This window comes from Musa acuminata, chromosome BXJ1-2 (assembly GCF_036884655.1).
Source record: "Musa acuminata AAA Group cultivar baxijiao chromosome BXJ1-2, Cavendish_Baxijiao_AAA, whole genome shotgun sequence".
NCBI lineage: Eukaryota > Viridiplantae > Streptophyta > Magnoliopsida > Zingiberales > Musaceae > Musa > Musa acuminata.
The window spans coordinates 32,455,955-32,481,946 of record NC_088328.1 but is presented as its reverse complement, the minus strand read 5'-3'; the positions used below and the strand labels follow the sequence as shown (position 1 = coordinate 32,481,946).

The 25,992-nt window shown below is 37.6% G+C and overlaps 3 protein-coding genes across 6 annotated transcripts; all 3 read right to left on the bottom strand.

The window, feature by feature from the left end:
• Positions 1 to 481: 481 nt before the first annotated feature.
• Positions 482 to 3,541, bottom strand: LOC103976753 (probable xyloglucan endotransglucosylase/hydrolase protein 28). Of its 2 annotated transcripts, none has more exons than XM_009392071.3 (4): positions 3,171 to 3,541; positions 2,973 to 3,082; positions 2,303 to 2,511; positions 482 to 1,389 (listed from the first exon to the last, which is right to left on the bottom strand). In XM_009392071.3, the coding sequence occupies exons 1-4, from the start codon at positions 3,373 to 3,375 to the stop codon at positions 903 to 905; spliced, it is 1,011 nt and encodes a 336-aa protein (XP_009390346.2). In that variant the 5' UTR covers positions 3,376 to 3,541; the 3' UTR covers positions 482 to 902. The 2 variants fall into 2 exon arrangements, with proteins under 2 accessions (XP_009390346.2, XP_009390348.2); XM_009392073.3 differs by having other exon boundaries at positions 2,973 to 3,073; positions 3,171 to 3,540.
• A 7,769-nt stretch (positions 3,542 to 11,310) lies between these two features.
• LOC135612164 (heat stress transcription factor A-1-like) lies at positions 11,311 to 13,649 on the bottom strand. The gene is made up of 2 exons (XM_065108046.1): positions 13,428 to 13,649; positions 11,311 to 12,153 (listed from the first exon to the last, which is right to left on the bottom strand). The coding sequence occupies exons 1-2, from the start codon at positions 13,647 to 13,649 to the stop codon at positions 11,311 to 11,313; spliced, it is 1,065 nt and encodes a 354-aa protein (XP_064964118.1).
• LOC135610511 (phragmoplastin DRP1C-like) lies at positions 13,645 to 25,931 on the bottom strand. 3 transcript variants are annotated; one of them, XM_065105112.1, is made up of 17 exons: positions 25,699 to 25,927; positions 25,546 to 25,609; positions 25,340 to 25,444; positions 24,231 to 24,332; positions 22,356 to 22,406; positions 22,224 to 22,285; positions 21,008 to 21,098; positions 20,712 to 20,776; positions 20,422 to 20,616; positions 20,217 to 20,336; positions 20,074 to 20,144; positions 19,398 to 19,623; positions 18,433 to 18,483; positions 17,177 to 17,408; positions 16,419 to 16,558; positions 14,418 to 15,074; positions 13,645 to 14,053 (listed from the first exon to the last, which is right to left on the bottom strand). In XM_065105112.1, exons 1-16 carry the CDS (start codon positions 25,825 to 25,827, stop codon positions 14,949 to 14,951), a joined length of 1,830 nt encoding a protein of 609 aa, XP_064961184.1. In that variant the 5' UTR covers positions 25,828 to 25,927; the 3' UTR covers positions 13,645 to 14,053; positions 14,418 to 14,948. The 3 variants fall into 3 exon arrangements, with proteins under 3 accessions (XP_064961184.1, XP_064961191.1, XP_064961195.1); XM_065105119.1 differs by having other exon boundaries at positions 24,231 to 24,393; positions 25,699 to 25,772; XM_065105123.1 differs by lacking the exon at positions 16,419 to 16,558 and having other exon boundaries at positions 25,699 to 25,931.
• Between the last annotated feature and the right edge of the window lie 61 nt (positions 25,932 to 25,992).

Here is a 25,992-nt window from a genome sequence, read left to right as displayed (position 1 = left end):
ACAGACATTGTTGGCTTACTTTATAGACAGATATTACAGCTCTGAACTCGATTTATGATTGCATCATGAAAGAGACTTGATTTTTATTTGATCTCACTGTCAATTTCAGGATTTGAAAACAACTGATATTACAGCCTACAGTAGGTGTCTTCTCATTGATTGGGTTTGGCAATAAATCCAATCCACCTTGATCATCTTTGTCACCTTATTTTAGTCCAGATTCCATCCAATCTGAGGGCCCATATGCCTACACTCGAGACATTAAAGCCTTGAGAGTTTGTAGAGGGCAAAGGGACATGGAGGCCAACCTCCATGTCGACTAAAGACTGCTAATAGTGACCTTCCAAAGTGATCAACACATTCAATTCTTCAAGCACAATCGTAACTCCTTTACAAAGCCATGGCCCTATTGAGCTACCACCATAAAGAAAAGCATTCACTTGAATGCTGAGCATGAAGATTGAAACTGTGCTGGACCAAGTGAAAGAAACTAGAAAGATTGGAAGAACAATATGATGAACAAAATAGACCCTGAAACAAGCTTTGAAAGACTTAGTTGTACATTTCAAGGTTGTTGGCAGTATGGTATGTACTGCTTCATACTGGTGTACCGACACACGATATGCTAGGGTGTGTCGACGAGGACTCGAGCAATCCATATCTCAGTTGCTCGTCAGATCGATATGTACCGCTCATACTGTATCGACTTGGGCTATGTGGTAAACCTCAGTACATGTGTATGTCATTGAACCCATGTGAATCGACCCAACATAGCTCTACTCAAAGCTCCCCAAACTCCACACCAAATAAATTTGCTATACAACACCAAAATGCGTGGTACACAGGAAAAAAAGAAAAAAACCCTGAGTACATGAACCTATTCAATGTTCAATCACTTAGATTCAAAGAACTGCATCTACTGAGCTTCGGCCATAACGCCTACCACGGCGGTGGCGATAGTTGAACTTTGCCTCGCCTGATGCAAGAAAGTTCTGGGATTCAGGACCAACAAACATACACTCTGCTGGGGGTGTTGGGTAACGAATGCGATCATGACAGTAAGAGTAGGTCATGTGCTTCTTTCGGAACTTGGCCATTGCCGTTCGTTGATCAGCTGACATAGTGATGGCATCATACAATACAGCATCGGATCCCTGGCAGGCTGTTTTGTGATCACTAGGATCAACAGCACAGCCATGGAGGATGAGGTCAGCAAAATCTGCGACGTAAGGGGCAAGTTTGTAGTTGACCTTGTAGCGACCGCCAGAGGTGGCCCAGGTAGAACCATCCCATATGGTGGCATACAGGGACATGGGCTTTGAGGGGAAATCCCCACCCATGGCTTGTGTCCTCACCACCTCCCTGATGGGAATGTTGTCAATGTAAAATCTGCACATAGAAGAGAACATGAAATATCAGATTGTTTGTAATGTTAAGATTGTTGTGACTATAAAACTGTGCAGCTGCTAATCTATAGAAAATAGGTTGTATGTAGACTTTCGTTAATAAGAATGAGTGAGGCTGCCTTTTTGTTCTCTAATTTCTCTTGTCTGCGAAGGAAAGCAAAGATGTAGTACATTTAGGAAGCAACCATCCATGCTTCTTGTGACCAATTAAGTGTGGAATATTTAAAAGCGTGTAGAGAAATAACTAGAAGATCCTAAATCAGAAACGATCACAATATCTAAAGACATCTGACATAATATATCATTAACTTATATATAGATGGACCTAAAGCTTTTCTCCATAAAACTACTAACATGTATGGAGAGAGAGAGAGAGAGTCGAGATTTTTGGAATATGATGTGTTATCTAATACTATGAGCGTGTTATCAATATTAAAATAAATTGGTCAAAGGAAGAGGGGGGTTGATAAGGACAGGTTATGATCTGGAAGTCTTTGTAGTTAACAATGGGGCTAATACATCCACTGTCGTATAACAAGTAGGATGCATGTGACTTTCATTCCAAAAGTCATAAGAGTATAGTTGTCCTTTTGTTCCCTAGTACTTCATCTATTCTGCATTAGAAAGCAAAGGCAGAGAAATTTTCAGGAAGTAAGCATAACATAACTCTTGGTTGTAACTTATTAAGCTACCTAAAAGAATATAGACCTGGTGAAGATGGTTAAAGAAAACAAACCAAAGACCCTAAGTAGAAAATTTTAGAAATAATTTAAAGATGAGCACAAAATATCATAGATACACTCTCTCTGTAAAAATTATAGACTTTCATTATCAAACACTCAATTTAATGAGCAAGATCCTGAGAAGAGGCAAATAATTTGGTATGTAAGCCTTACATGATTCTCTCATGGCTCCACAGGATGGAGTACTGGTGGTAGTCCTCTGTGGGATCGAACCAAAGTTGGTATCTCTCTTCCCTTCCAACTGCTGTGCTCCCGTTCCCATAAACATTTGTCTGAACCCTCCATTCCCTCCCCCTTATGTTCCCCAAGAATTCAAAGTCCAGTTCATCATGTGACTTCTCGAATACATCTCCATTCGACATCTACATTGTCATCAAAAGTAGCATTTTCATATACTGCAAATTGCAACTCTCTGAGTATATGAGACAATTACAAAAGAAAACTTCCAAGGAAGTTAGAGCAAGATCCTTCATAAACTGTTCTAAGCTGACTAAAACAAGACAAAAAGTAAGTAAAGAAAACTTGTGCTAACTATTAGGATTAGTATTCCAGAATGGAAACCAGAATGACAGAAGAAATCCAACTGGTTTGCACAGCCAAAGTCCAAGTCAAGGTGGCAAAGAGACTGGGAAACAAAAATTTTTCCTCGAGACTTGATGACCCTTTTATCAATGAACGCAACAAACATTAGGAAAAAGAATAGGAGTCTATTTTAGTCAATGCAAACTTGAAATGTTCTTGCTTAACTGGAAGTGTTCCTAAGAAAATAATAGCAGTGAGTAGTAGAAGAATGTTAAACTTAGTGCGGAGAAAAGGAGCATACATAGAAGGCGACAACGACTCCAGCGGCATAATCTGAAGGTAGTTTGATGGAGGCACTGAAGAATCCATGCAGATAAAGATCTTGTGACGCAAATCCAGCACCTAAAAGAGCTGTATACGGTTAGACAGGCATCCATTTATCCTCTTGTAGAGGAGATAAAAGGAGAGGCTGAGCAAGAGATGAAGATAAGAGAAGTACCAGTTCGCTGGTTGAGAGCAAGATGGACAGCTCTACCATCTCGGTGTAGCAATAGATTAGAGTCTCCAAAGAGCTGCGTGTAGCCTTCCTCAAAAGAGAGGGTGGTGAGGTTGGGTAGCTCCGGAAGAGATGTAGCCTCATTGGTGAGGAACAGAACTGAACCCAACAAGAAGAGGAAGAAGAAGGAAGAAGAAGAAGAAACCATTTCTACTTCTTCTCTTCAACTTTGCTTCTCTTTTCTTCTCTGCCTTGAGCTACCTTGTCTCTCCTTCTCTGTCTCACTGATTTATCTTTATTTTGTTGAGGCGAGAGCTCTCTCGTCGTCTTATGTTTCTTGGGGGAGGAGAAAAGAAAGGTGTGGTAGTGGAAAGGTGAGGACGAGGCTGGCGTTTTATTGGGAGCAGAGGGAGAGAGTTGTTTCATCGGAGAAGAGACCCCCTAATTATTTTTACAAGTGACATTATTTTTGTTATTACTATGCACATGGAGTGGTATTTAATAATAATATTACCAGTTGAAGCATGCAATGGAATCTTTGTTACCTCAAGTAGTGTTGTAGAAAATAGCAGTACATGTGGTGAAGAATTGGAGTAAAAAACTAGACAAGGGGGTGGGCATTAAATAGTTTCATCCCACCTCCTATGCATGTAGTTGGTCAGTCGCTTGCCAGTTATTTCTTCTTGATTCCTTTGGTTGAGTGCATGGCTATATATATTTTGGAAACTTCAAAATGTACACTGCAATCGACATCAAAGTCGGCTTTCTTCCAAAATTGGGACCGAGTGATAATTTTACTCTCCAGTGAGTTAACTTGTGTTATATAATCAGCTTAACTAATTGGTTTTTATGGGAGTGCTCATGGCTTTCTTGGATATGTTAGTTAAATTGATCAACTTAAGTTTTCTACCAAATTATGTGCTGCATGAATTGGAAGTCGTAATGATTACTATAATAGTGGTAACATGCAGAATGCAATTTTATATACAATATGACATGTGTGACCTACCTACTAATTTTCAAGGTGGAGTGGATCATCCATGGCCTACTACTGAGCAACTCTGTGACTTTTCAAAACGGAATACAGAAATATGATTTTAATAACAAGCCAACCACCACTTTTGCTGTCTGAAGTAAAACCCTAGTTGTTTTGCACAAACGTACTTTTTGTCATCAGCACACATTTCCTGTGGTCTCAACTTTGATGCCAAATACTGTCATAATAGCTGCTTTATTTGAACCTCTCTGGCACAGACCCTAGTTCATTTGTTTGGCTCCTATCATGCAATTTTTTTTATTGAGGACATGTTTCTCTCTCTCTCTCTCTCTCTCTCTTTTTTTTTATAAAAGAAGCACATTTGCACCTTAAAAATGAAAGATACAAATTATTATTTGAGTTGGAATTCTGCAAACTGTGGTCTCAGCCAACCCTTTAGCTGGGTCACATATCTGACACCACATTATCTGACTTCTTGTTCTTGTTGTGCCTGTTGCTGATGCAGGGACTCATCCTCATCTGATCACATGCATATAGTGGCAGCTGATGCCCGCCCCACACACCAGTAGCCTCCAAGAACAAGGAACCATCTGGCCTTGAAAAAGCAACTGGGAAGTGATGTCAGAAGGAAGAAGAAAAGCAAATAATGAATGCCAGGGATGAATACAACTCATGTCTTTGTGCAATACGAGCCTCTATTGACTCTGGACTTGGTTCTCTCTCACCTCAAGTGTTCGCCAGCTCGAACATCTAATGCAATGTATGCTTAGTGGCTATTGAATGCTCCGCAGAAGGAAACCACTCGAAACAACAGCTGCAACCTGGGGCGAGTGGCTCATTTGCTATCATGCCGCGGCCGTGGCCTCCATTTCGGTGGCGTGGCTTCTCCACGTCGATAGACACCAGCCGTTGCTACATGACAGCCGGGGGCGGCCCCACTTCTTGCCGTCTGATCTCGATCAGTCGTCTGTGACCTCTCTCTCTCTCTCTCTCTCTCTCTCTACAACGGACATAAGTAGTTTAACTTTAAACCCCCTTGTTCGCTAAAAATTGTTTTGGATTGTGAAGTAGGCTGCTGAAATGCTGCACTTCCTTCGGATTTGGGGCATTGAGAAGCAGGGAGGATGGCTGCAGTCCAAGGAGAAAGGCAAGATAAGCATTTATTTTGATCAATACTCTCGAATGCTTTCATCAACCTTCCTCCTTCCTGATTTCTGTTGCAGCTGCAGGCAACATTGTTCGGTTCGGCTCGACTTCTTTTCCCAAGAGAAGTAATGAAGGTTTGGTAATTACTTTGCTCGAATCATAGTTATATTTCTTTATGATCAAATGAGATGGTAACTGCTGGGATTTAGAGAACTCATGTAGCCGTCCGTGTGACGGAGGGTCCACCCTCACAGGAGGACAGCTTGTCAAAGCCAATCGCAGTGCTCCGGTTGGATTCACCCCCCGTGACATATCTACTGCTCTGCTCTATGATCTCGACCCATGCTTACAAGCTCACACTGGTACTGTTTCTTGGCCAGATGCCAACCCTACTCTTATTCTACCACAATGGTCCGAAGCACAACCCTCCACCACACCTAGGGACCAGCTACCCACCTTCGCTTTTGACCCTGTGCTCCATGGCCAGCCTAACCTGTGACCCGGGGATTAATTAAAAGAGCTGTGGGGGTTGCAAAAAGTTCTTGGGAAAGGAGGTCATTTTCTATGTACTAATCCACAGCTGTTTTCCATGTGTGGAGAGAGAGAGAGAGAGAGAGAGAGAGAGAATCCAATTGGGTGGTGGTTGTAGCACTGCAATGCACGCAAAGGTTGGCTGCTTTTTTCACTATATTGTTGCCACAGAGATGTGCCCTCGGTGGGAATGAGAGGGTGACAAAAAGAGTGCACAGCTTTAAATGGGGATTCGGATTCCAGGAGGGGGGAGGGGGGAGGGGGGAGGGGCAAACAAGGCAGAATGTGGGACTCAAATCACATGCCATTGTCATGGACTAATTGTACAATGCATGTTTATGGAGGCTACCAATATCTTTAAGAAGCCTCACGGAATTGTTTTCTTCTATTCCTTCGGGAGGGAAATAGACGTCGTTGAAGTATGGTGAAACAGAGAGGGGAATTGGGGACAAAGTCATACCACCAAATAGTGTGTATTCCCTCACATCACATGTGGGACGGCTTTAGAAATTATGGCTCTAACAGCACAAGATTTTTACATGAAATAGAATCTCAAAGATGAGAACAAAATGGATTGAACAAAATAAACTATTAGTTTATTGTGGGGTATGAATAAAATCCGAAAAATTTAATGAATGTTGATTTAGAATATGCTTTTAGGACATTTTTTTTTAAAAAAAATTGTTTGAGATTTGTTGTTGATTTAGATAGCTTTGACATGATGATGCCACGTTTTTTCTCTTTTTGTTATGATTTAAGTGATTAGGTTTCGGTGGAAAAGAAAGATTAGTACAAATAATGAAATTAGGTTCCTTGCGATATCATAAACGACAGTAGTCCTGATCAATTAGCACAAGCCTAATTTTGTACCTTTTGTCGATCTTACGTTGGATTCATACCTAACTAATAGTCCTTTTGGTCTGGATTTATTGAAAGTCAGATCTGATTTAAATCAATCAAACAACCATAATAGTTAGGGTCTGAGCATTAAAAGAGGCCCAGTGCATCATAATTCTGGGTCGGACCTGATTGCAATGCAGAAGATTTAATGGGGGGGGGGGTAGAACAAGAGCTTTGGCTGGTATCTCCAGATCCCCAATTCTCTGATGAATCCAAGCTCATGATCTTCGTTGGGTCGGATTCACATATCCGTATGGAGCCAATCCAATCCAATCGTTTTGTTTTTTAAGTGTGACTTGCACGGGTAATATGTCGAGTTTTGATCAAGATCGTGGTAATATGTCAAGTTTTGATCGAGATTGGCAGTTCGGCGACCCAATCAGTCATTTGATCGATTACGGTTAGTCAGATCAGCTAATTTTCATAGTCTAGCGAGTGGTTCAATATAGTCCTACTACGCCCCCTTTAGTTGGAGCTTAGGAACTAATATTTATTAATGGTGTTAAAAAGCATACGATGATGATTTTGATTCATGATACAACGAAAGGTAAAGAGTAAAACAAAATGATATTTGAATGCTATTAATATAAGTAAAGATCTGTTCATACAAGTCACTGTAGGGTTTGGAGGGGATGGATGAATGTTCTATTATTGTAATGTAATGGATCACAACTGTGAATGAACAAAAGGAAATCTACAAAATCCAAGTACTCCTATTAATCATAAAATAATAAAAAATCATTATTATTATTATTATTATTCTCTTTCGGCGCAGTAATGAGCAATCAAAGTTGGAGGGTCGGTTTTGCTGTACAACGCAAACCGCAGCAGCCCATGGCTTGCTTTTGCCAGTTATACTAATTCCTTTGTTTTTCATACTCTCTATCTGTCGGGTGGCAGAGCTGTCAATCGGTGGTGGGTTCTCCTGTTCACTGTACCGTCGCCCTTACACTAATGGAAAAAGTGGGAGCTTAAAGTCTGCTCCGACTCCGAAAGCACCATCTCTAGCCCCTCAAGCACACCATGGCATCTCCACATGTTCCATATTGCTTCTAACATGCATGTCATCCCATGGATGCACATCAATAGAAACTCCAATATTTTTGCTCATAATTTAGCTAATTTTGGGAGGTTGAATAATGCTGCTTTTGGGAGGGGGTGGGGGGAGGTAGAATAATGTTGCTCTCCATAGAGATATATAATTAATTATGACCATTCATTTATATTTATATATTTACTGATGTGAGGTATGTATCTAAGAAATAGTATGATAAAACATTATGAAAAATTATATTTGATGTATGATTACTATGTTCATTGGTGGTGGTTTTACACTGCAATGAGCTTGCGGACCATAAGCATAGTATTCTTAATCAACTAGAACCTTAATTGGAATAACTTAATCGATTTGAATCAAACTAAATTTAATTAGAATTTGACGAAACTAACCTTGAATTCTTATAAAATCGATCTGGAATCGTTCTAAATCGACTTGAATAAATCAAATATGTTTGATTTAGTCAATCAACGAGCTCAAACTAATAATAAGAGAAGAAATTCACATATTTATATCAAAATGTTTTTAAGTTAAATTAAATTTATTTTTGACTTAGTAATATAATTTTTTATATTTAATTAAGTCATCTAATATTCTATTCGTAGGATCTCATATTCTAATAGGTTCTTAAAATCATTACTCTAACACCATTAAATTATTATATTCTAAATATATAAAAAATATCATTTTAATATTCATAATTTATAGAAGATTATTTTTTAATTTTTGAATTCAAATTTTTTTATCTTTATAATAATATTTTTATTAGAAAAATAATTATATCTTCTTGGTAAGACCACAAGTGACGAAAAAAAAATCTCTTGGTAGGGCCACAATTGATGAAAAAATCTCTTTCACCTAAACTTCAGATCTATCACAAAATAGTAAGATACTATAAAAATAAATATAAAATAAAAATATATCAATATCCACACATGTTGATAGAAATTTTTGAAAAATCATAAAAATAATTTTAATATTTATGAAACATATACAAATATCAACAACTTAATATAAAATAATAACATATCAACTCATGTATCAGAAAAATTGGTTTCTCCGCTACAGGACCAGTCATATTCCTTTGCCTCCATTCTGCAAAAGAGACACAGTTGACCAACGAATTCTCGCTCTCTGGCTCCATCATCGATCTGTTCTCCGAGATCCGATGCCCGATCCCATCCTAGCAGTGTCGATTCCCAATTAACGACAACTTACCATTGCCTAAACTCGAATCCTCCGACGTCGCCCTATCCATCGCATTCTTTTACTTGTTCTTCTTAAAGGCCTCGGGCTTCTGCCTTCAACGACGCTATTCGAAATCAAGTCGTGGGAGAATGCTGTGCTCGTTGCCGACGAGAAGGTCAAAGGAGAACTCCTTGTCATCGGATCTAATGGGCATCGACGAAGGAACTCGATCGGATGGAGTGAGGAAGAGGAGAAGGGGAAGGGACCGAAGGAACTCGGGACGATGGTGATCGCAGTCGCAAGAAACGGGTGGGCATAGAGCAACGAGGAAGTGCACCAGAGAGAGACTAACACGGAGGCAGTAATCGAGTCGGAGCAATCTACATCCGACCCATATGGCTCGATCGGTTAGTTCAATCAGGGTCCGATCCAAGGTCCAATTTTGATGGTAGAATAACTAATGAAGTTAAAATATATGTATAGATAAATTCATACCGATTATAATTATATGCGACCTAAAATATATGATTTCAATAGTTATTCCTCTAAATTTAAAATTAGCTTAAAAGCTTATGCGAATTATAAATATTAGAAATAATTTATACAAATAAATATCTTTTTAATTCAAATTAAATAATTTTAATTATACGATTTGAGTTTTTGGATAGATTTTAAAGGGAGGAATGCATGGGAAGGATGTTAATATTTGGAGGAATATGTTATTTCCGAGATTTGAAGGGACATATAAAGATATTTCTATCTTTGAATCCTTGGTTTCGTTTAGTACAAATTGAACTGTCCAAATGGACTTCCCCTAAATTAACCCAACTCATTAAGCCGGACCAATTTGGTTTTTTATTCGAGGGACAATTATAGATTGCTCTTACCTCATGTAGTTAGTTACCTTTAATATTTCGGTCCTTATATTTTAAAAATTTACATTGGCATTCTTATAGTTATGAAAATGAAACACCTAGGTCCATTTATCCCAACGTTGTTGGCTTTCTAATGAAAACATAAAAATAAAGGGTAAAAAAATAATTTTAATGTTTCAGTTGGTGAAAGCGGACAACGTCAGTGGTGATAGACGACAACACCACTAAGAGGTCGTGAGTGGCTGTTACGGATGATGAGAGTGACAACAAAAGGTGAGAGTCGCTTGTTATTTGCATCAAAGCCAATGCAGATGTAGAGCGATGTCGTTCGATAACTACGTTGGCGTTGATGTAGATGCAGAGCGACTCTCACATCTCGTCGTCGTTCTCCTTATTCACAACAATCACCCGCTGTTCAAGCGGCATCATCGTTTACCACCACCGACGTCGCTTGCCACCATCAACTAGAACATTAAAATTATTTTTATTTTTTTTTATTTTTGTATTTTTGTTAGTAAAACCGACGTCATTAAGATAAATTGACCTAGATGTTTCACTTTAATAATTATAGAGATATCGATATAATTTTTTAAAATATAAGGATCAAAATACTAAAGGTAACTAATTACATAAGATAATATGTAATTAGATCATTCTTCAAAGCCTATCTCGTACGTACCCCAAAAGAAAAAAAAATATTTTTTATTCCATCGTACCAAAAACTAATATCCATGAGAGCCAAAAACAAACCATTGGACTCAATTATATAATACTATATCACCTCGACGTTATTCCAGGCTTTGTAATCCGTCGTCAACACCGTTCAAGCCTTGCTTGCCCCCATGAATAAGTGTACTATTAATCCCATCCCCTCGAGTCATAATCATGATAGGAAAAGACATTACGACTCTCCATCGTTTACTTCGTTATTGACTTCCAACCAATAGAAATTATTTCCAAAGTCCATTACATCTTTCTAAAAACTTTTTTGTCCCATACCAAATTATTAAAAAGTCAAATAATCTATCTAAGCCTTTTCTAAGTAGCATCAACATGGAAGAACTGAAATAAGTAATTAACACTGCTAGGATCTTTTAATACTTAACCCTTTCGGATCAACATCAGCAAGGAAGCTGAAATCAGTAATTATTTCAAACACCACTATTGGAGAAGTGAACCGAGTATTGCAGAAAAACTATAAAAATAAAAATCAATGTCTTAGGATAGATAAGCAAGCAGAATGAACAAAGGTTAGGTTGATATGAATGCTTTGAATGTATTAGTCATTCCAACTAGGAAATCATGTCTAAGTCAACAGTAGACATAAGATGTAATATGTACTGTTTGGTTTTAACTGTAAGTATTAGAAATAATCTGCGGTAATTGGAAACTGTAGAGACAAGAGCAAAAGTAGAACCACAAAACCTGAGTAGCTGCAAACATGAAGTACTACCATACAACCATGTTGTTGCTGCCTTTTTCCGATATTAGATTTCCCATGCATCCATCAGTCTCCTGTTCAGTAAAATCAAGGCTCCTCATATACTCTGCTAAAGCTCCAGGTTCGATTTGCTCACTGTTCTCCCCTGCCGAACTGGCTAAAAGTTGCTCCAGATCTTCCAGATTTGTTAGAGACCCATTTTCTTGGAAGGGCAAAGCGAGATCATCTCCGACCGTCATGCTAACTCCATTTGAGTGCAAATCGTTGAACACACTGCCTGATTCTTTTGAATTCGCTACAGGCAAAAAGGATGATTTCATGATTTCTGGGGCAAAAGGCTGGTATTTGATCATTTGCCCATCGGAAACTGCTTCTGCACCCTCTAAAACATTGTGTTCTGGTGGAGGAAGCTGCCTTCTTCTTTTGTTTATGTTACTCCACCTGTCATTGACGTTTTGCTGAACTAGTTGTGCTATAAAATTAGGGGTTTGAACGACCATAGCTAGAAGCGACATCATTTCTAGCTGCTTTTGTTCCATGCAGCGAATTCGTCGGACCAAGCTATGTAGTTCAAGTTCAGAGTTCTGCTGGTGCTGCCTCACTTTTATTAGCTCCTGCATGAGGGCATTCTTATCCCTCTTGAGAATTTCAATTTCCTCCTCGAACCCAAAGTTCCCAACCTCGATGACTCCATTTATCGATTCAGTTTTCGGATGGGGCTGCTGCTGCGGAGGAACAATATTATTATGTGCCGGCTTTCTTCTTGTAATAGTCTTCAGCAAATGTTTTTGACCTCTTAGAAATCCTTCATTAGCGAACTCCCATCTATCAGGGTCAACTTTGTGGAATCCCTGGTCGAGATAGATAGAATGGCATAATGTGAAAAACACTTGTTAAGCTATTGCAATCTAAAAATGTGAAGTACTGCTATGCTAAAATAAACATATCATGTTTGCCGGTCACAAATAAAAAGATTGTGGTTTATTTCAACTAAATATACGATGGTGTAGGATGAGTTCTCACTGTGCAACTGATTATTTATTACGATGACATAGTAAATATCATATGCTGGTGTTTGTGTTTATTTAAATGCATATCTTTCTTTTACAACCCATCACTTTTATGTGTGTCATCTATTTGAACTTCTCAAAATTAACTATGCCAAAAACATGATAATAGCATGAAGGAAGCAATGGAACATTATATTTCACAAGATCAATAAGCTTATCAACTTGCAGTCGCTCACAGATAAGTTGACTGTCTTGCACCAATTCCCAAGTAAAATTAAAAGAAAAAAAAATACACAGAACATACCTACTAACTAATGAAACTATTGTGCATTTAGCATTATTGTCTGATCTGGTTTATTTATTAATGCGGATAGAGATAGAGTAACAATTTTTAGCAACAAGTTACTATTTTCTGTAAGTCGAATAATTTCAACACCACAAGTTCTTGTTACTGAATTTTACAAGAACACACTATTCCAAGCTATCACAAATCTTCCACTATCGACTGCTGAACATGAAGATATATCATAACCATACTGAGACAAACCTTTACATTCACTTAAGATATAAACCCAGAAAGAGGAAGGGGATTCTGAAAGAACATCTCAATCCGCAGATGATTTAAACACCTGAGGTAAGTATCATCCGGATCGGTTGAATTCAAGAACAAAACACCAAGACCTACAACTGAATCAAGAAACCAACCCCCCCTTTTTTTTCTTCTTCTTCTTAAAACAATACACTAAAAATAAGCTAATAGGAACTCCGCAATAATCATGGATCACATTCAGCTCTACATATCATCGTATCACGATAAAGTAAAGCCGTCAGATCTCAATAATACACCAGAAAACAAAGGAATCGTGCGGTCTCCTAATAGGACTTAATAAGCAAGTAAAGCATCAGCGTAAATGGAACCCCCAATTTGAGCACAACACACCGCGTATGCTGTTCAACTACGATCCATGGCGTCTTAAATTCGGTAAAGAAATCAAGAAGAAGAATTGCAAGAGCATGCCCAACCTAAATGATGCGCGGAAAACAATCCAAGAAACGAGAAAGAAGAAGAAAAGGACAAGAGGAGGGAGGGAAAGGGGTCATGGCGAGGGACTCACGTAGGTATTGAGCTGGCGGACGAAGCTCGATAAATTGCTGTGCTTGAAGTACTTGGGGAGAAGGTCCTGGGAGAAGGCGTGGGGGTCCCAGATCACGAAGCTGTTGCTCGTCTTGCTCCAGGAGACCGTGTCGTCGGTCGACGGATCGTCGACCATGTCGTAGCACTTGGTCAGGAACGGCGGCAACACCGGCACCAGCGAACTCCCGCCGCCGCTCGCCATCTGCGCTTCCGTTGCTCCTCCGCCTCGATCCTGTTGGAGGGAGGGGGGGTGGCGGGAAAGAGATTCGAGCGAGGAAGAATAAGAAGAAACGAAACCCTAAATTTGAGATGGGTGAGGAGAGGAGGGAGGAGAGCAGAAGGGCGGTGCGAATTACGATGACGACACCGCCACGGAGAGGGAAAGGAAACCAAGTGTATTTTTGTACTCTTTATTTTTTTTTGGGCTGGTGTCTAAACTCGAAGACCGTGCGGCGTCCGCCGTTGTTACACTTTCGCTGGTTCGGGTTGGCGAGTGGGTCTGAGTCCCACCCAGATTTTTATCAGCCAGCGCAGCGCGGTTACGATGGGAGCATGTGGTCGTCGACTCATAGCGGAAGTGGGTCCCAAAGTGTAGTCCGTCCAAATCTGTAGTCCATTTATCACAGAATTAGGTACCATTGCACAATATATACACACACATATATACATATATACATATATATATATATATATATATATTATTAAATTAAAAAATTCAAAATTTTATTTTTACCCATAGAGTATCCCTTTTAATTTTATACATATGACATATTTTTTTTATTTTCTAAAAGATAAAATTATCCTTGTACAGTTAGCCTCCACCTAGTTATCTCCCTCATGTTTTAAGCAAATATGACTACAAGTTTTAGCATAGAATCACAATCCCTAACTTGAGAGGAAAAGCCTTCAATATATATATATATATATATATATATATAGAGAGAGAGAGAGAGAGAGAGAGGTCCTTCACCTGTCAAAAGACATTACCCAAACACAGGATATGAAACAAACTGTAGTGATCAGGTCATCCCTGTTCTTTGGACGAGTTGTCCCTCACTCTTACAATAGAAGCACAACTGTTTTGCATTCACTTCCCACGGTAGCCACCAACTTCACTCTGTCTAACACTGCATCTAAACCAAAATTCCAAACAGAAACAATCAAAACTGTTTTAGAATACCATGACTAGATCTGCAGATAACCTCTTTTTTTTCTGCTTTATTGTGAACAAAACTGATCAAATAAATAACTAATCAATCGAGAAGTAAAAGATCTTTCTGCATAAAAGAATAGCAGTAAGATCACAAATCAACAGTACAAGAAAGAATTGAGGACAAAAGAAGAATAGCCTGCATTCTTTTTTACTTCATAATGCCTATTCTGCATATGCTCATCAAGCCCCGTGAGACTGCAAAAAAAAAAAAAAAAAGAAGACTTATGATGGTCATTGTCTTTTGTTGCATGATGTATTCCAGAGTCCAGACTACCCATTTTGTGACGGTCATTTCCATGCGACCGAATCAATTTCATCTCTTGCAGAAGTGTATAATTGAAGTCGCTTAGCTATGGCATCTCTCTTCTCCATGAGAGTTGGATCCTCATCCAACATAGCGCCAAGCTGCTTCTTCTGCAGTTCACAAGGGGGAAAAGCAATTCAACAACATGCTTCTATCAGGCTTCACCACAAATTTGTAAGCAGGAAAATGACCCATTAATTTTTTTCTTGGAAGCTCCTAAGAAGTGATATCTTGTTTATTCCTAGCAACAGAGACTACTTTTCTGCTCTTAACTACAAAATCTGTCACCTATTCATTCGTTCCCGTTAGTCTATTTCCAAACGCAAGCACGATGGAGATCAAAAAGTTAGGTGCAACATTGTTCTTCTTCAACTGTCTAATGATTTAATGCTTTTCTTTTCTTTCATCCTAGCGCTTCATCCTGAAGTGGAAGCAAATTGAACAGTGGAAGGACCAAAGATGACAGGAACATGTCAGACTACATAAAGTTTAGCACGATTTGTTAAAATGGAAGTCAAAGATTAATGTTCCATACATATGGCAAAAGGAATAATCTACCATCACTATTTAATCTACAAACACAAAAGACCAATCTAAAGATCATTCTTTACAGGTTAGAAATAATTTTAAGAAACAAACAAGATGAAGGAAGATGCTACAAGCAATTTGAGAATACATGTAAAAGAATTAAAATGCTTTAAACGCATGGTTTAGAACAAGTAAGTTACTTTAATTTGAAAGTTCCTCTGTATACGATCATAAAGAATCTCGGAAATGATGCTTTATTGAACAAAGCAAGGAGCAATATCTTCCCTATGGTAAAATTCTGTGTGCTCTTGTGCTGCACCATGCTATGATAGTGCCTGGACCAGTATGGTCATTTCATAATTAATTTCACATTGGACGAGTATGGTGAAGTTCTCTCTGGTGTCATGGCCCATCATGCTACGATCATGCATGTCATGATCCCCCATGTACACACCTGATTTTTATATGAACATGGCAGGTGGCAATCATCCTTGTGACATGCCATTACCTCATTGGAAAGATGGAATGGGCAGCATGTCATGGCATGGGCAATTGAAACCAGGCACTAGTGTTATAACTTCTAACTATCAAATTTCTCATGTCCTTTACTGAAAGTAAGAAATGCTCCTTTGTCTGTGCAACACACAGAATGTTCATGAAAATATCTCACTGTTGAAACATTTTCTATAGAAAAAAGAAATCGTGCTGCAAAAAAGTCAGGTGCAACATAGAGAGAGAGAGAGAGAGAGAGAGAGAGCAAATGCATTTTGAACAGCAGTAGATTCAGTCAGAATGAAATAATTAAATAATCATTTTGGGAAGTCTACCAGATGTGAACTAGCTAAGTGGGTTAATTTTTCTGCACAAGAAATCATGTGGCAGCTCAAACAAACATTCCCATAAAGAATCACTGCAGGAAGAATTACCTCCCTACTGCCAACTTGGGCATAGAAATGATTAAGCAGTGATCGCTTTGCCTCTCGGACTTGACTATGAACAATTGCCTTTGGTATAGTATTCTTCAGTGTATCACATACCATACCAACATAAGCTGACACATTGGAACCTAAAAGGATATATTTATGAGATATACATTGCAATAACGTGCATATCATAATTTGTGATAAAATATAGCATTGGCAGTAGCTCTTAATCCAACATTTTAGTACTGAAAAAGTGGGCTCTTCAAAAAAATTAACATAATAAAAGACAACTATATGGTAAAGTATGTTGCTCTCGAGCTATAGAGAAAAATTAGCAATTGGCCTAGCCAAATTACATAATCCTGTTCATTCAGATTCTACTTCTGGGGGTATTTGCATACTTTGCTTCCTAGTTCCATAAGTTCAAAGTTAAACTTGTCTAATCAATCTTTTTTGCCTTCCAACTAGTATTTACTTGTACAAGTCTCCCTTTTACCTAGATTTCTCTTGGTCAGGAATCAAACACTGGTTTTAAAGGGTTCACATCATCTGGATAAAAGTTACTACATTTTTGTCTACTCTTCTATTGTATCTTTTTTCAATTAATTTACAGTCAGCCCCATACATCTGGGAGAGGACTTAACCAAGAAGGATAATGATGATGACGATGACAATGCTGTCTAAATTCTAATAACTTAAAAAATTAATTGAAAACAAAAACATGCATGCTGAAGAACAATTTGAAGTAAAAATCTACATACCAATCTTCCTTAGGTGGTTGTCACCATATCGATCTGTTGCTGGAGTAGAAGTGGGATTGGAACCTTTCTCAGGTTCATGTGAAAGCTTGCGGAAGAATTCCACTGTAAGGTAGCTGGCTTCCATATCTACTAGCCGAAGAACTGTTTTCCGACTGTCATCTCTGAATCTTTCCAATGCTTCATTTGCCGCAGCTGATATGTCAGCTTGAAGCGTTGGGAGGCGCTTCAATTCCTACCAAATGCAACAGCACCATCATTAATAGGTGGCAAGGGGCTTAAAGTTATTTCAAGTTGATGCAACGAAACGAAGCTATGGGTATCTCAGCTGTAGACTGATTAGTTGTTTTATCCAGAACATAAGCAATGTTTTAGATTGTAAAAGACAAAATCTAACGAATAAGAAAGTTCTCATAAAGAATTTAATTACTAAAGAATACACTATCTATACAAAAAACAAGCAAAAGAGAACATACGATGAAAATCTAAAACCTACAGAGATAGTGCATGTGCATAACATCAGGACACAGGAATCTAAAAACTAAATGGCTTCATTACCTAGATAATTTCTTCATTTTTTGAGAAGAGAAAATTATTCTGGGAAACCTTGAAATGATAATGGCATCATAATTTTGTTTGTCTGAAAAGTGAACCATCACTATAAAGCCTACAAGGCTCAAGGGAAACCTTGAACAATGTTTCTGGGCAACAAAGAGACTATCCTTATAGAAATATAATTCCATGTATGCTATAAAGAGAACTCTATAAGTTTAATCCTCACTAGGATGTTTGATCCTTAAGCATCATGTGTTTCTGCATTTTCATAGTCGATTTTGTAGTGGGTATTAATTAGTAAGAACAAAAGAGAATATTTCATAACATTTGAAATCCTCCATTTCCTATAAAATTGCATTTGTCTATTAAAAGGTTCAATAGAATGCCGAAGTGTTTTAACCAATTCCAGTGTAACAGTATTGACCACCGTGACTATTGTTGTTGTAGTCATATGCATTTGTAACCCACTAAGGATAATCATAAGAAGAATAGTCTCTCTAATTGATTGTTACACATATTGAACTTAATTATGCATCTACTTGAACTTTTTATTAATGTCTTAGTGAAACATTCTCATATGGTGATAACAACTTAGAAAGGGATTCGGCAGCCAATACTGATGGTTAAATATTAAACAATATAGATGTTGTCCTAAACTTTTAGTGCAATAAATTGCAAGTACAATTTTATAGAAAAATTCTAACCTCTGTTTCACCAATAGACTTTCGAACAAGATCTTTCAAGACAAAGTGCACCTGGAAATATACAGACAATTAATTTGATGAGACTTTGTTGAAATAAAACGAATGTCATAAAGTGTTCTTATCATGTTAAGCAAATGAATCAATGTAACATATCAAATGCAAAATAAAGAAAATTACAATATTTATAACATTATCAATCTGCTTGAGGTGAAGCATGGCAGAAATTAGCTCACTGATAGTTTGACAGAAACAAAGTTTAGGAAAACCTTTGACACTGTAATGTATAATGGAATAAAGTTCATCTTTTCAACAAGGGGTAACAATTATAAAGATTTAGCAAGCAAAGAATGCTTGAAAGTTATCTAGTATAATGTTGTCTGGTCAAGCTAGAGAACTCCCTAAATACCTTTAAAACTTCTACTTATACTTTTTTTTTTCCAGCAACATTTTGGTTTTTTTGATGTTTGAAGTGCTCTTTCATAACAACAACAATAAAAACAAAATCCACAACAAGATATAGGGTTCCAGTTGCTCGGATTCAGACACATGCATATTTCCCACCATTTACCTCTATTTGGCAGTATCACAAGTCAAAATGGGAGCCATAAAATGTCAAAGTAGCATGTTTAGATCCCAAGTAGCCCTAACACAGCATTTGTTTTTCCTGGGTAAATATTCTCAGTCTCGGTCCATTGTGAATGCTTCATATCCACATCTCAAGCAGCACCTTAGAATCATTTTTATATCTTCGAATGTTCACATAACAAAGGCATACGTAAAGGTAAGCATGTCTGTATCAGTGGTATGTTATGGCTGCCGTATTGTCTAGTAAAAGAAGAGAAGTGATTTCTTAATAAAGTCACACATCCTAAAACAGATCACAGGATGCTCATTTATAATGCACAACCATGACATGATAAACAAAAAAGACTAGTAGATCAGAATCTCAGGTGAAGAAGTATTACAGCATCAACTGAGGCTTCGGCTGGACCCTTGAAATAGCTCAAGGAGCTATCTATGAGCCTCCTATACCCTTGTTCTGGAGCAATTAAATGGGGTTGATAACCGTCTGCTTCAGAAATAACTTTCCGTACATTGTGTAAAGATAGATGTCTATCAAATGGGAGCTTTTTCAAAGCTGCTGGAAGTTGGTTGTCAAAAACTCCATATATGCGATCCCCACCAGGCCGCCTAAAGTTGAATAAATAAGAATATGATCTAAAAAATGTCCTAAATTGCATAGAATCATGTCAAGAAGCTAAAAACAGTTGTCCACTAGAAATGAAATCGACTGTAAAGTACAAAAAATCAGTATATCAATTATCATGCAACTCATCCACCTCTTTATTAAGCCAAATCAAAATGTTTGAACATGCTGCACTTCAACAGGAACGAGATTAAGCTGATATTTTTTTATTTTATATGATCACTTTAAAAGTATTAGCAAGATATAACTGTGAATTATAAGGACTTCATTTGCATTTGAAAAGGGTCAGGCTCATGATCTTTAAAATTGAACTTTTAAACAGATACTGGAGCCAGAATCATGTTCTTGCATGAACAGCCTCAAGCAAGTTCTCATTTTGCAATAACATGCATAGCTATCGAACTACGTTCTAAGTTAAAGGAGTTTGTGCTTACCCTCCATCCAGATGCTCTTTGAAGATGCGATCAAACGCACGACACATCTCTAATATTGTGTATAGTTGTGCCTGCAAGCCATAGAGTTATATACATGTGACAACTCCACACTTCACAATCTAATAAGAAGTTTTCTACTTTACCCCTGAATCAACTCCAATGGGTCTCCCAAGCCGATCCAACTCTGCATCAAGCTCACTGATTGTTTTATTAATTAAAGCTATTATGCTTGGTATGCGTGCTCGTATCACAGACTCCAGATGCTAGAAAAAGGATATGATATAATTTCAGTGCCAATTTTGTTGTGAAAATAGACCAAAATGAAGAAAAATGAAACAGAATGCTCACCTGCGATAATAGCTTTGCAAGATACTCTGAACCCATTTTGTGGGCCAGATGTCCATAATCAGGGCTTGTTGCAAAGTACTCTTGTTCCTTGCGCCGTGCAGCAATCATGTCAACATTCTTGTTAATATCAGCTTGTGAGCGATTGACAATTCCTACCCAAGGATGTTGTAAACGGTATGATCTTCCTTCAAGCACCTAGAGTACATACAGAGAATGCTCCACATTTATAGATCACATTCTTAACTCATATGCACTATAGCAGATAGAAATATTAAGTATGGTGATCCTACATCCAGAGCATTTGTACCCTTATCCATCAAATCAAGCTTTGTTAGGACACCAAAGGTTCTCTCACCTGTACAAACATATACAATGACCCTTGTTGGCATATGACTGTGAGAAAAATATTGTAAGGTTTAATCAAAGAAAGAAATTCTACTACATAAACCAAGTGGGAAATAGCAGTAACAAGCATGATGAAGGGGTGGGAGAAAGTTTGCATCACAAACACAAAATGAGCAAGAAGAGTATAAATACATGGTCTTTCCCAACCCTTTTGTGTCCAATAAATAAATAAAATTTCTACCTGCTGGATCGACTTCCCTTCCAAGCTTTATAGCATCTGAAGTAGCAATGTCTTGATTAGCAGGAGAAATGGCTAGTATGATACAATTGGGCTAGAATTGAGCAGAAACCATTAGCAAAGAAGAATTTAAGCACCTTGCTTGTTAGAATTAAACGATAATAACAAATACACAACCAGAACTTTATAAGAAACCATAAACAAACAAGTTGACGAAGAAACAAGTACAAGGAAATGAAATTCAAATCAACAAAAATAGGTAAAATATTGGTGGGAAAAATAGCATATCATTGAACAAAGCCTCATGACAAACAAAAATTCCCTTTTTGGCATATCAGAACCATGCCAACTAACTGATGGAGCAGGACAAGTGTCCAAGTTACTGAGCTCAATCTTGCAAAACACTAATTATATTGGCCTAAGCTCAGACTGTAGATGATCTTTTAAGATCTTGGCATAGTCTGGATAAGAATTTTGTAACATGCATGAAATGATTCAGTACCCAGGCTTGTGGTCTGTAAATTGGATGGTATGCAATGCATATGCACAACATCACACTACGGGATCCAAAGATACTAAGGTATCAAAGTGTGACTGTATCAGAAAGAAGGCCCAATGCATGTTTATGAGAACCTTGCCCATGCAGCATGTTACAGAGCACCATCCCTCTGTGAGTATCATTCAATCAGTGTGCCAAAAGCAAGATTGCTACATTAAATAAGAGTGGTATAAAGTCAATCTCCAGGAAGAATCCAACAAACACAACCATTCAGAGGGCTCATGAGAATCCTATGCCCACTAAGATCACATCAAAGAAGACAAACGAGATGAACTAGAATCCAATAACTTTTTTATTTAGTAGAACAGGAGTCAACAACCCTGATTGGATTCCCAAGCACATTATCCTCACAGACCGTAAATCTGTACAGCCTGGATAGATGGGTCTGGGAACACCTCCCTAATGCTTTAGTTTGAGAGATATTTCAGTTTCTACAGTTTTCATCCTCTAATATTATAATTAAAAGGCCTTTATGAACCAAAATGGATGCAACACATTTCTCCAATATTTTTAGAATAATATCCTGAGTTCTAGTTAGATTCAAACGTTGGTAGATATTTCCCTGAAAAAGAGAAATCCCAGCTGAAGTGGCTATTCCTAACAGTGCTATAGAATAGTTTAAAGAAACCAAGAATAAAAACATACTAATATGCAGTTTACCTTTTCAACATATGACCGGACCATATTTTCAATATCTTGAACAATTGATTCAGGTTGGTCCTCTGCAAAGGCCATATGTATGAGAAACTTCAAAGAACAAAAGCATCAATCTTCTGCTCCTGAGATCCTTACCTACTGCAACCTTTGTCAATCCAGGAAGATCTATGAGTGTTAAGTTAACAACTGTAAAATATATGATGTTAGCCAGGAAAACTCTAAAGCTGTTTAGTTTGCTAAAAAACAAAGAGAATAGCAAAACCATCAACTGATAATTTGTAAGTTTCTTTTCCTGCTTTTGACAATTTCTAAAAAAATCTTTGCAAAAGCATGTATGCTGATCAACATGTATAAATCTTGAGAAACAAAAAAAAAGTGATCTGAAATATTTGAACTGTTTGTAAGAAGAAATATGCATGCAAGAAACTGTCGCCATTGTTAATTTATATCATACACCAGATACTATCTAGAATATAACATAGAGACAGGTTTCTATGATAAGGATGATGAAATTTGGCTCCACTAGTGAAACAGTGGGAGCACATCGAAATAATAATTGTTGATACATTGAAATAGGTTGTTTGCATGCATGAAAAAAAAAAAATGAACATGATATATTGAAAAAGAAAATCATATATCATTTGGACAATTCTCCTAAGTGCTCTTGGACTATCAAGTCCTAGTCATTTGAAGAACTTCGTCGCCTTATTCAATTACTCATATACTGTGGCCCATATAAATTGCAAATGATGAGTCTTTAGAAGAAATCAGACAATACACAAAAATAGGAAAACTCCAATTTTTGTTCAAAGCTTTTTCTATGACAGATGAAGAACATAAAGTTGCAGATAAGTATAACTCCAAGCGTTTATATAAATGAAACTTAAGGAAGATTACAAGGTAGCCTGACCCATAAATCATCATGATGTCAACATTTTAATGATTAAACAATATAATTAACTCTCTCTCTCTTTCTCTCTCTCTCTCTTAATCTCTTTCTTTCTGTGAGAATATGACAGAGACAAGGGGTGGAGGGAGGGATGGAGTGACAGTCTTGACCAGACGCTAAGAGCTGAATATGTGCTTGAAGGAATCTAAGAGAAAGGTTTTGTAGATAGGCACTGAAACTCTGACACAGAATGTCAGCAGGTCTATATTATTATGAACTCGAGAGCCACCACTCACTATTACTATTTCTTTTTTTTTTCTTTTATTTACAAGGCAAGGTCCATTTGAATCACCAAGATCTAAAGTTTGAATGATGTTTGCCACCTCAAGAAAAGAATGATATTGACTTAAGAGTGACAACACCTTGGTCCAATCAAGATAGATTTAGAAAAACCTACATTATGTTTATATTATTAAGGTTCACACAATTAAATTAGTTTTCCCTCTAGCAAACCCTAGTAATAAAATTTATCTTTACTCAAACAATTGATGAATAATTTCTTGATGAGATTTAAGATTATGTAGATAATGCATTATATTAAGTATCCACTATCTTACAAGGTTACATCTACCCAAAATTAATGATAAGCAACTGTTGAAGTTTGAAGTAAAAAAGGATAAGAAATTGACTCATATTCATTATTGACAAATAGATAAGCTATTCACCAAATGGAATACGAGAAATGACATGGAGAATAAATGCTCAATTGGAAAATTGGAAATGATTGCTTACATACTTCTTTACAAATACATAAACAGTTCCATCCTAAATTTCTTATGTTTACAAATACATAAAGATACTTTTCTATAATGCACCAATTAAACATGAGTACTCCAGTGCTCAACTTCTGTTGATACATATTTCTTCTAAGTGTAACAAGGTAGAAAAGATACGGTAAATTACTTTATAGAAAACAAAGCTAACAGCAATAACAGAATATCTACTTTCATGCCACAGAAAGTAAAGAGGTAAGGAGAAAAAATGAAAAAGAATATAGGGAATTTAAAAGAAGGAATTTTATATAAGTTTATGTTGATACACGATCAACTATATGCACTTACCATGGGGTGAATAAATGCTCAAATGGATTGGGACATTGGATATTTGTTTTGATTTTCCTGTTATGCGATCAGTCTCATCCTGAATCTCCTTCCTCACAGCAGCTGCACATGCACATGATTTGGAATATACTTTAACAGCCTTGATTTCTAGCACATAACTAAACTGAAGAAGGATAGATCAAAATTCTTGTAAGTGCACCTGAGTTCTCAAGAGAAAGAATTAGAAAACTTACAGAAAATATAACAGAAAATGAACAAGACGTCTATGTGCATATAGCTAATATCAAGAATATGTGTATGAAGGTGCCTAACAACCAAAAGAGAAAAAAATAAACATATTTAGGAATATTGTTGACCAATATATTCATGGAATGGGACTTGAGGCACTTCTGACATAAATTAACACAAAACTACCATAGGATTAGGAAAAGGATATGTGTGGAAGTTACAAGAGAAAAGAATATCTTCGTTACATGCTGGCTTCAGTGGAGTCAAGTAAACTAAATAAATTGGGACCTAAATAAAGCCAATATGGTCTTCTGAATATTATCATGGACAAAACAAACATGAAATCCACAAAACCATTGAAAGAGAGAAAAGAAGCATCCAGGCTAGCTATCATGCAGTCATGTGGTGCTTTAACAAGGAAAGAAGAAGAGCAGAGGAACTTTGAATCTGATCGTCTACATAAATTTTACTAAAAAAATTGTCTTCATAAATTAAGAAAAGGACATTAAATCTTGCAAATACTTCAGCACCAAAAAACATACACTAAATAAAAACCATTGAATGGTAGGGTCAAACGCCAACCTGCCAAACATTAGTTGTTTCACAAGGCATTGAGGTTCATTAATATCAAATTTTCGCCAAATTACGGGCTAATTATCAGCAAGGTAGAAAACCTCCAATCTACTTCAAGTAAGGAGAAAAAAGAAGGCATAAATCAGTAAAACGGTATCAGATATTTTACCAAAGGAACTCAAAGAAAGAAAATTTGAAAAACCTAAGCAATACAACACCCTAATGAACAGAAATGTTTGCAAGTTAAATATGACGTAGATTGCCGCAACAAGGATTAGAATAATAGGTTAAGACCAATAATATCTTACCAAAATCAGTAAGCTTCTTTCTGGGGGCATGAAGGAACTCTGCATACTCGGTTCCCGCGTCGGTCTTGTGAAGTTGCAAGACCAACGGCCGCCTTGTCACGATACCTATCATACATTTCCAATCAAACACATGATCAGATGCCAATGAGGAAAGATTGACACCGAGAGGGGGAGAATGCAAAGGTCCCGTTTCCCTATCGGAATACCGGATCCACGAGGCAAGAAGTCCCTTCCGACGACGCTCTCCAGCACGGACGACTTCCCCGAGCTCTGAGATCCAAAGAGGGGGAGCAAATTAGGAAAGACCGCAAGATTTCACGTGGTCCAGGAAAACAGAAGAAGGGGGGAGGGAGACGTACCTGTCCTCCGACGACGGCGACCGAGGGGAGGGCTTCCCACAACGATCCCTCGCCGCCGTGATCGCCAAGGACGGTGCAGGCCCTCTGGATCCGGTTAACGAGGCCGATCAAGCTCTCCATGGTCGCCATTCTTCTACGAAGAAGAGGCAATAAGATGACTCTGCGGAGGGAGGTTGCGAGGGAGAACTAAAAGAACGGTTCTTCCTCGAAAGGGGGACGAGGTCAGGTGACCTTATATACCATGTTGAGCAAGCCGATGTGCACGTACTTTGTTGCGATGCTTCACCAACCAAA

What these genes read in the sequence shown, in the direction of transcription:
- LOC135610511 (XM_065105112.1), bottom strand. Translation starts at nt 25,827, where the DNA reads ATGGCGACCATGGAGAGCTTGATCGGCCTCGTTAACCGGATCCAGAGG. An exon ending in TTGCAAAGCTATTATCGCAG is followed by an intron (nt 20,337 to 20,421) that starts GTGAGCATTCTG and finishes TCCTTTTTCTAG; the next exon opens with CATCTGGAGTCTGTGATACG. An exon ending in CAACCACCTAAGGAAGATTG is followed by an intron (nt 16,559 to 17,176) that starts GTATGTAGATTT and finishes ATATCCTTTTAG; the next exon opens with GTTCCAATGTGTCAGCTTAT.
- LOC103976753 (XM_009392071.3), bottom strand. Translation starts at nt 3,375, where the DNA reads ATGGTTTCTTCTTCTTCTTCCTTCTTCTTCCTCTTCTTGTTGGGTTCA. An exon ending in TGCTCTCAACCAGCGAACTG is followed by an intron (nt 3,083 to 3,170) that starts GTACTTCTCTTA and finishes AACCGTATACAG; the next exon opens with CTCTTTTAGGTGCTGGATTT. An exon ending in GAGTCGTTGTCGCCTTCTAT is followed by an intron (nt 2,512 to 2,972) that starts GTATGCTCCTTT and finishes ATGACAATGTAG; the next exon opens with ATGTCGAATGGAGATGTATT.
- LOC135612164 (XM_065108046.1), bottom strand. Translation starts at nt 13,649, where the DNA reads ATGGCGAGCGGCGGCGGGAGTTCGCTGGTGCCGGTGTTGCCGCCGTTC. An exon ending in TCCGCCAGCTCAATACCTAC is followed by an intron (nt 12,154 to 13,427) that starts GTGAGTCCCTCG and finishes TATCTCGACCAG; the next exon opens with GGATTCCACAAAGTTGACCC.